Below are 10187 nucleotides of genomic sequence, written 5' to 3'. Positions count from 1 at the left end.
GAGGAGGTTATATGTAGATCCTTGTAATCAGTTCCCACTTTCCACCTCACCCTCCCTCCACCCTAGATAATTTTTTAAGACTATATACTTGAAAATACAGCCATCAACTACCAATGATCCATAGAAAAAAATTAATTATGACTCAAAAGTTTCTGTAGGGAAGGACCCTGGTTCTTCATGACGCTTGTAAAATGATGCCTATAGAACATGCATGTATTAAGTTAACTAACTTTCTTAGGAGAAAACTTGAGTCACATTATAATGATAATGTCAATACTTTTGTATGTTTTCTCCTTTAATTCTTACAGAATCTTAGGGAAAAGTATTAAGAGTTACAGTAGAGAAAGAATGTAAGTTAATGTGCCAAAAGTTACTACTACATGTTTTATCAGCATTTGGGATCTGTTTGAGTTTTGAAAATGCCTGAACACGTGTGACCGTGTGTTTACTGTCTTTGTAGCTGCAGAGGATCATAAGCAAGCAAGATGACTTGAAGACAACTCTAGGGAATGCAGCAGACAGCCAGGTAGGTACGTGCAGATAAGTATTTTCAAACGTGAGAGTTACGACAGCTGCTCCGCTCTGTTTGTTCAAATAAGTGTTCCTAGAAAGATGGTAAGATGTACTGGCCACTTAGTTCATTAACTAATTTTTTTAATGTTTTGAAGAGAGGTGTTCACAAGGCTCACACTGCCAGGACACACCAAGAGTGTGTGCCGCAGAGCTTTCCTCCCACCCCCATGGTTTTCCTCCGTCAGCAGCGGTGCTTCCGCTCCCGTGTTTGCATGTAGTAAACAACTAGGGACCTAGGACAACCAGGCCGGCCTCCAGAGAGACAAGCACAAAGCAGGAGACCTCACACCACTTACTTTCAGTGATAGTAATGCTGACAGTGTGATATCAGCGTCCAGCTAGACAAGGAGATTGATGGAACCCAGTAAAGGATCCACACCAACAGAGCCGATTGATTTTTCCATAATGGCTCCAAGTCATTGACTGGAGGGGGAAAGTGTTTGCATATGCGAGGAAATTCCAAAAGGGAAAAATGGAATTGAAAATACTAGCCTTTGCCACAAACTCATTGAAACCCCTTCATATAGAAATGAGTACATCTATTTTTTTTCCCTTCTTATGCAAACAGTAGCATGTTGGACATTGGTCCCGATGCCTCTCCTGTTCAGGTCATGTGCCTCAGTGTCTCGTTCCTCTGCCTGCCTGCATCGTCCTTTGTTGAATGGAGGCTGTTTCCAACTTTTGAAACCTGGAGCACACGGTGCTGCAGTGAAGAACCTGGAACTAGTCAATGCTCAGAAGGTCATTTCTCAGCCAACTGCTGGAGCAAAAGACAAATTGTTTAAATTATCGATAAGCTTTTGATAACCCTGACAAATAGCTTCCAAAGTACTTGGTTTTCATTCTCATCAGTAAAATATGTCTTCTAGGTCATATTCTTTCAATCTATTCTAATTCTACAATATGCTTTCCAGTAACTTTTCTTAAATTTCTGAATCATCTTTATTGAAGTGTCTGCTTCAGATCTGGGCATGCTTATTCTGCGTTGGAGGCATTGTAAACCATTAGTCCCTTTCCTGATAATACACTGAAAATCCACATCTGTATTGATAGCAGCTTTTATACATATGAACCAAATTAAATTATGATTAAAATCACTTAAAAATTTTTTTCTCTGAACTGCCCTATGGTGGGTTTCTGTCAACGTCCACCTGGTGTATACTCCCTATGTGTTTTCATAGTATCCTGTATAATACATGGTCATTTCTGCTCCAGCCTTTGCTAGGTCTAGCGGAAGAGAACCTATCCAACCTCCTGTGGCTTCAGACCTCAGGCAAGAGTCAGACAGACCTGCCAGGTCCATCCTTCCTTACCATTTCTGACACCAAGCATGCCTCCACGCCGCTCCATGGCTATGCTGCTTTTCCATAATTCGTGGCAGTGACCACAGAGCTCACAGAGAATACTCCCGATTAACAAAGTTTATTAGGAAAGCCCGTAAGTTACCCAAGGTAGGATCAGCAAACAGAAAGGACAGTCCTTAGTCTCCTCATCCAGCAGCCATGTCTCTTTCTCCGTTCACAGTCTCTCAGCCACGTGGTCCCTTGGCCTTCGCCCCATGGCCCAGGAAGCCAGCCTGCCTGTCTCTATCCCATAGCTCCGTAGTCTCAGGCCAGATACGGAGTCTTGGTGACCCAGCCTGCGATGCCTCTGCCACTTCAGACAGAGATCTCGTACCTGCTCTTCCAAGGCCCTCGGGTTCCTCTCCTCTACTGCTGTTTCAAACAAGGGCTCCTCTGTTTAGCTGGGGGCAAAAACTGGCCAATCCCCTCTATTAGTGTTCCACATGGCCTATATGCAAAGTCTCACCGGATCCTTCAGGGGGAATTACAGGGACTTGAGTAGAGGGCCATATTAAGAAATTTTACTCCACAACACCTTGGACATGTTAGTTGAACTATCCCCCCTCCTCTGCACTCTTAACCGACACAGTCTCTTTAAGGTTGGATGAAGGTAGGCAATAGGCTACACACCCCTCCCACTTCTGGTACTGCTGTACAGTTCAAGGGTCCTCAATAGTTTCCTTATTTCTGCCACTCTTGGAAGTCTCGTGGTCATCAGGTTCAGTGTGCACCAGAACTGACTGAGAGCCGCTGCTCTCACACCGGTGTATTATAGGGACGAGACCTGTGGCAAGAGAGTGCAGGGAAGCTCATGAGTGGAGCTTCCGGTTGTCCTCTGCTAGTGGAGTCCTAGATGACACCAACTCCTGGCAGCAACACGTAACAAAGAGGTGAGGTGCCAATCAGGGAAGCTCCGCAGAACCAGACCTAAGTCTCTGCTGTTTTTGCTGAGGCGTGGTCACTTAACCTTGCCTGGCCACCTGTGTGACTGACTTCAGTCTCCAGCCCCATCAGGACCAGCTGATACCACATGACGCTACACCTCCGACCGTCTGGGATGGTTCAAGGCACCCAAATTAACAAGACCCTCTCATCTTCGAGACCACCTCACGGCAACTGTGAGGGCACAGCTAGCCGTCCTTTAGGTAAAGGTCACTCTGCCCCGCACGGGTGTCTGCACCGCCTAGTAAAGCAGCAGCGCACGCGAGAGGACAGGGGCACCTTGTGCTGACCACTGGCCTGCTGCAGCGCACATCTAAATAGTGGATCTAGTCCCAGTCTCCAGAAATCCGATCATTGGGTCAGACAGCATTTTGTAAGACTTGATATATTGCCAGATTCCAGTAACAATTTGCTGTTTTAACCGTGTTGAATAAGCATGCCCGCTCTCTCTCTGCCCAAGTCTCACCAAGCTGTGTACAAGTTCTCCGAGGGATTTTTCTGAGTTGTCTCCCCTCATTAACCTACTGATACCCAACCTGAAGGTTGGACTGCTGTTCTCGTGACAGGATGTCCTGTCGGACCCTCTCCTGCCGTCTCTCAGAAGCTGGGTTGGGGCAGGATGAGGAGACATGCTGGACCATCAAACACCTGGCTCTTATTCCCTTTCTCTGGCTGCAGTTTTTCCAAACATGACTTAAACTTCTGGCCCTTTTCAGGGTTCAGCTGCTGATGCTCAGCTTTGGGCAGCTTTGTTTGGATTGGCCTTTCTTTCTGTTAATTTTATTAAAGAATGGAAGGCGGAAGACAAATCTGTGAGCCTAACTCCATTACTTTTAAGTGGCAAGCTCACCTACTTATGGAGTTGCTATGAATAAGAATCAACTCAATAGCAGTACATAACATAATTAAGAAAAGCAATTGTTTTCCCAGTGTGTTTAACCTTTGAGCAAGAGCTCAGAGATCTTCCTGCTTCAGTTTTCTGAATGTTGCTTCACTAGAAAGCGCCTAGGGTCATGTTTTCATAGAATACTTTTTAAACTATTATTCTTAAGCTGTCTTTTTGTCTTGATCTAGGATTTTGTTTACTGCTAAATTCTACCCTGGATATTGTAGCCCTTGTTTTTCTCCTACCTAAGCAAAGGAACTTTCAGAAAGAATGACTAGAACCCCTCGCCCATCATTGGCTTGCTAGCTTGTCTGTCGTAAGGCTTATGTGTGCATATTGTCTGAAAAGTGCCCGTCTCCGGGATTCATTTTTGTTCTTGTTTCTAATGATCTGAAATTATTGTATATTTTTTATAGGAAGCAAAAGAATCTGAAATCAACACAACTCTTCAGATATGTTTCTTTGGAAAAAGAGGAGAAAGGAAACTTCATTATAAAGAATTTCGGAGGTAAATCCAGTGTTTGGATTCACTAAGGGACATACTAGAAGTAAGACATGAACAAGCAACGGACTGTGTTCATCACCCTGAATTGCAGGCCATGTGGCTAGATACCAGGGTTTCCGAAGCTAGTGGGAAAGTGGAATTAAGAGAAAATGGATGTTTCTTGTGACTGTTCTGAGGCCACCTTGTGCTTTTTATGGGTCGATGTAGTATATTTGTCCTTGAAAACAAAACCTACCAGTATATATTAGAGTCACTGACCTAGTTACCTTGTGCTGCCACAGCAGAAATACTCGGAGTGTCTGTCTTGAAAAGAAGGTGTTCGCCTCATTTTTGAAGGCTAGAAGTCTAAGCCAGGGCATCAGCCCAGAAGTGCCTGCATGTTCATTGCTTTCCCGTGTGTGGTTCTGTGTCCATTAAGCTCTTTTTATACTCAAAAATGATAGCGTGTGTAGCTCACCCTGTGCTGGTAATTGCCTCGTTAACGTAACAAAAGAAGCCCCACTGTTCCAAACAGGGTCATATCACAGCTATAAGGGTCAGGGCTATTAGTAGGCCACTGGAGGTCCCCTTGCAGAGGGGTCTTGGGGAGGAGATGAGCCAGTCAGGGTGCGATGTAACAACGATGAGAAATACAACTTTCCTCTAGTTCCTAAATGTTTCCTGCCCGCTCCCACTACCATGACTCAAATTCGACCTTGCAGGCTAGACCAGAGGAGGTACACTGGTACAGATAGGAACTGAAAATCCAGGGAATCCAGGGTGGATGAGCCCTACAGGACCAGTGGTGTGAGTGGCGAAACAGGGAGGGTAAAGGGAGAGTGGGTAGGAAAGAGGGAACCGATTACAAGGAACTATATGTGACCTCCCTGGGGGACGGACAACCGAAAAGTGGGTGAAGGGAGACGTCGGACAGGGCAAAATATGACAAAATACCAATTTATAAACTATCAAGGGCTCATGAGGGAGGGGGGAGCAGGGAGGAAGGGGAAAAATGAGGACCTAATGTCGGGGGTTTAAGTGGAGAGAAAATGTTTTGAGAATGATGTACAAATGTGCTTTACACAATTGATGTGTGTATGGATTGCGATAACAGTTGTAAGAGCCCCTAATAAAATGTTAAAAAAAAAAGGGGGGGTCAGGGCTTTCATACATAGCTTGGCAGTGTGTGTGTTGTGGGGGGGGGCGGTTTGGACACAAAATTCAATCACAATAGTTACCGTGCTCAAAATCTATCTAACCAATATCTCTTATAGAATACAGTGATTCTCTTTAACAATGTATTGTTAGCAGCTAATCGAGAAACATCTATTGTATCCATTAGCTCTACTGCAGAACCACTCGCCGCAATATAACTGGTCTTAACTACAGTAACACGAGTATTAACTATTTCCATGAGTCTTTGGATCATTGGATAGTTCTCCTGATCTGAGCAAAGGCCACTGATCTTAACAGGACTCAATTGTATAGCTACAGTCAGCTGATGGGTTGACTGGCAGCCGACTGTCCTATGATGGTCCCAACTGGGTCAGTTCAGCTCTGTTCCATGTGGCCTCTGACCCACAAGTGCAAGGCTGGGCACACTTTCTGTGAAGGGGCAGATGGTACGACACAGCTCTACCACCTTTTTGCAAAAGCAGCCATAGCAATATGTTAACAAAGGAATATATTCCGGTAGAACTTCACAGAACAGGCAATATGTTAGGCCTGTTTGTCTAGGGAAACAGATCCAGTGACACTCATCTATCTGTTTTAAGAATGAGCTTTACATCAAGAAGTAATTTTATGTGTAGGCATCCCTCCCCGCCCGCCCCCCCCCACTCACGCCCATTAGTCTCATGCAGACCGAGGCACCCTTCAGACCCACACAGCCGCAAGCCAGTGGTGCAGAAAGGTGAAACCGGATGCGACAGTCACAGGCCAGTGGGTGCACAGTTGTGTGGATGGGAGGCAGGCAGAGTCCCAGCAAGCAGGAAGGTTAAGGGGCACACAGAGAATTTCCAATCTCTCTCTCATACAAAAGACTTAGGATACCAAGGAGGTATCATCAGGCTGCAACCCAATTGATGAGTTGGGTCTTACACTCCCTTATCCAGGAGTGTCTAATGGACATAATCCCTAACCATCCCAGGCAGTACATGGGATTTATTCTGTGAGTCATAGTTTGCCGAGTCCTGCTCTAGCAGGCACACCGCCTCATGGCCCTAAAAGTAGAAAAGACGTGAATTTTGTTTAAGCCTTTGCCAGCTTCAAGTTTGCTAGTGTTCCATTGGCCAGAGCAAGACACGTTGCCCCCAGGTCAGAATGGGAGGAAATGCTGGGGTTAGAGGGGGAAGCCAGGAACCTGGAAAGGCCATTCATTACTTGAGGCCATGGGTACAATCACTCAACGACCATGCTTCCGCGTGTGTGCGCGCGCACAAACGCGCTTAAGTATATAGTATAGGTACTTAAGAGGTAGCCAGAATCAACAAAGCTTCTAGCTAATTTCCTGTATGGCGTTGGAAAGAGATAGGCACTGGCGCCAGAAAGAGTGAGGACAAATACTGCCCCACCCATCTCTATAGTAACACCAGGCAACTTACTTAACCTCTGGCTTGGTTAGCCAGCATTGTTGTATCAGTTTACCACAAATAGATGGCTTCAGCAAACAAATGTATTCTCTCACATTACATAACTGCCAAGCTACTAGGAATCATGGCCCCAACAAGTTCACACATATTTTGAGGGGACACAATTCAACCCATGACAACCTATCTGAATTCATTTTTCACCTGTAGAACGTGAAGAACAGTGTATGTGATTATTACAGATACTGAAACGAGTACATGCTTAGCTTTCCCCAGTAAGATGAATCAGTTGCTTTGGAATTGGTTGTGACTCTGCAGCGGTAAAGATGTTCAGTGGCTGATTTTTCAGCAGTCAATCACCAGGCCTTTCTCCCAGAGCGCCTCGGGGCTGACTTGAAAGTCAACCTTTCAGTAACGTGGTAACCCTTTGTACCACTCAGGGACTCTCCCCTAAGAATGTCAGTTCCTGTTTGCCAGCCACCCACGGGACAAAGAGGACTCACCTCAGGGTCTGCCAGGCGGCTGTCTTGACCGGCACATGGCCAGGTCCTTTTTCCCATGGTGGGTTTGAAACACTGACCTTTTGATCCGCAGCTGGGTTAGGCCGGCTTCACTAGAGAAGCAAAACCAGTGATTGGGCGTATAATCCTTGTGTGTATCGCTCTGCCGCCTGATTCATCCAGGAGGGGGCACCCTTGCACTTGCACTCCACCTTCATCTTGAAGCCATGTGGCCGCTGCAGGACACTATGCTGTGTTAGGTCACATCAGAGAGGGTTCCCAGGGCCTAGCTGCCAAACTGCTGAGAACCTGACCATCACAGAAGCAAAACATTTACCCTCTGCACCACCAGGGTGCATTCCCAGTAATCACTCCAAGCAAAACGAATGGCTCCTGCTCCCTCTGCCTCTCCTCTACCAAATCTTTTAACAAATGCCGGAAGGCCAGACAGAATGGAGGCAGAAACACACTGCATCTTGTACTCTGTGCAACTCGGTAAAGATTGATTGAGGCCCTTCTATGCCGCTGTGTTCCAGCCCCTGTCTCGTGGGGACTACGAGGAGAAGCACACGTGCATAAGAGCATTTGCACGTGTCGTCAGTTCTGTGATAGAGGTTGTCCAGCGTCACCACCAGTCGTCAAGCCGCTCTGACTGCAAATTCTCCCAGAGCAGACGGCCTCGTCTTTCCCCTGAGGAATGACCGTGGGTTTAAGCCGCCAACTTTGCTGTGAGCTGCCCAGTGCTAACACTCAGTGTCCTGCGGGCACCTTGAAGCACCTGCATTGGAAAGTAAGAATTAGGTGATCCAGAGAGATACTCTGGAGGGAATGACACCTGGGACATCTTGGCAGATGAACTGGAGTTAGCCAGACACAAGCCCCATTTCCTGTTTCTCTTTCTCCTCCTTTACTAGCTCTCTGGAGTTTTGGGGGTGAGGGGGGCAAATGCTACTATTTTATCTTAAATGGGTGATTATTGTTAGCAGATATTTTGTGTATATTTTGACCAAAACAAAATAAAACAAACAGCTTGGACTGGTTGTGTAGTGTAAGTTTAGGTACAAGGTTTCCAAGAGCATACGTTTGTAACGAAGCAGGCAGCCACATCTGTCCCCCAAACATGCTCTGCTTGCTGCCTGTCTTGCGGTGGGGTTCATGCCAACAAGGCTGCGCTGCATCGCTTCTGGTTCTCTTTGCACGCTGCGCTGTCACTGTGCACTGCTGACGGGGCTGCCAAGACAGCGTTTCAAAGCAGGCCCACTGCCATGGAGTTAATTCCGGCACCGAGGAGGTACCTCAGGGCATACTGTTCTTGTGACTAACGAAAGTAAGCTCGCATTATAAAATAGTTGTACTTATTCTTACAGCTTTATCATATCAAAATTAAGTGCCATTGTGTCACCGATATTTTATATTCTGACATTCAGGTTTATGGAAAATCTACAAACAGAGGTCCAAGAAATGGAATTCCTTCAATTTTCTAGAGGTTTAAACTTCATGAGAAAAGAAGACTTTGCGGAGTGGCTCCTGTTTTTCACTAACACTGGAAACAAAGACATTTACTGGAAAAACGTCAGGGAAAAGCTGTCCGCAGGCGAGGTTAGTACTGCGCCCTGTACTGCCTGCCGTGATAGAGATGAAGTGATAAGCTAGACTCATTTGTGTAATTAAGGTCACTTTCGAATTAGCAAAGATTCTGCTGTTCTGTTTCTGTTCAAATATAAAGGCAGGTTGAGGAATGTTGTCAACATACTATGTTCCTACATGTGAACTATTGCCAGAGATGGAGTCCACACAACAGCCACTCGGTGCAATTCCAGTAGAGTCAGGAGTAAGAGAAGAATATCCACTGTCCCCACTAGTACTGCGTGTGTTTCTGGACATCCTAACAGGCTAACAGGTGTTTACACATCACGGGAAGAATCGCTGTCATGTGAGCAGACGTCCGGTTAGAAGGTGTAGTGGCCCCTGTGTGTGCTGAGGCGGGAAAGACGGATCCTAGAACAGCAGAAATCACCGTGTGTCTGTGCGGGGGCAGGTTTGCAGTGATTGTGATGGTCGTGCTTTATCCTTTTATGTATCGCTCCACTTTGTTTTTGCAATGGACAAATATTACTTACATAGTTCTTTTTTAAAAGCTCTTTCCATTGTGAGGAAAAATATAATAAAATCTGGTACATGATCTCAGTGATAATGTCAATAGAAATAAATGACTACTAGGAATAAAAGAAAGAAAAGAAACAAATATAAGAAATATCTAAAGAAAACATTCACATTCTGATGATTAGGAAAGAAAACTTCGAGGTGAATTGGAGTACACATGAATCGGAAGTCCCCGTATTACACATAGAGTTGTCCTTCCTTCGTCAATAAATGCAGTCTCTGTAGTCAGAACAGCTTAGGCTGGTGGCCGGGACAGGTGGACTCTGACACCCTCAGTGTGAACGCTCAGCCTTTACTTCTGACCCGTGCTGCACGTACAGGAAGGGCGAGTGAGGGGCCCACTGAGGCTCTGCCGTCTCGTAGCTTCACCATCTGAAAAACAGTGGCTCTCAACCCCTTTGGGGGGACGAACAACCCTTTCACAGGGGTTGCCTGATTCATAACAGTAGCAAAATGACAGGAAGTTAGCAACAAAAATCATTTTATGGTTGGAGGTCACCACAACATGAGGAACTGTGTTAAAGGTTCACAGCATTAGGAAGATTGAGAACCACTGTGATAAGAGCTCCCTCCAGGGTGGCTGTGGCAGCAAAGAAAAGTATGAGTCAGAGCCCAACAATTAAATGGTTTTGTTTTTTGTTTGTTTTTCTTTCTTTTGTTGTTGTTGTTTTTTATGCAATTTTAATTAAATAATGCAAAGGTAGAGTC

The 10187-nt window shown here is 45.6% G+C and overlaps 1 protein-coding gene across 1 annotated transcript in view; it reads left to right on the top strand.

The window, feature by feature from the left end:
* MICU2 (mitochondrial calcium uptake 2) overlaps nucleotides 1-10187 on the top strand; it is a 95670-nt gene that overhangs the window by 79207 nt on the left and 6276 nt on the right. Inside the window, exons 6-8 of the mRNA XM_004714823.2 lie at nucleotides 461-526; nucleotides 4161-4252; nucleotides 8744-8915. Coding sequence (XP_004714880.1) covers nucleotides 461-526; nucleotides 4161-4252; nucleotides 8744-8915 — 330 coding nt within the window. The remainder of the gene's footprint in view (nucleotides 1-460; nucleotides 527-4160; nucleotides 4253-8743; nucleotides 8916-10187) is intronic.

The sequence above is a fragment of the Echinops telfairi genome, unplaced genomic scaffold (genome assembly GCF_000313985.2).
Source record: "Echinops telfairi isolate 266 unplaced genomic scaffold, ASM31398v2 ScPeMD7_2565;HRSCAF=3150, whole genome shotgun sequence".
NCBI lineage: Eukaryota > Metazoa > Chordata > Mammalia > Afrosoricida > Tenrecidae > Echinops > Echinops telfairi.
The sequence above is the reverse complement of the archived record's forward strand: the minus strand, read 5'-3'. Positions and strand labels throughout refer to the sequence as shown.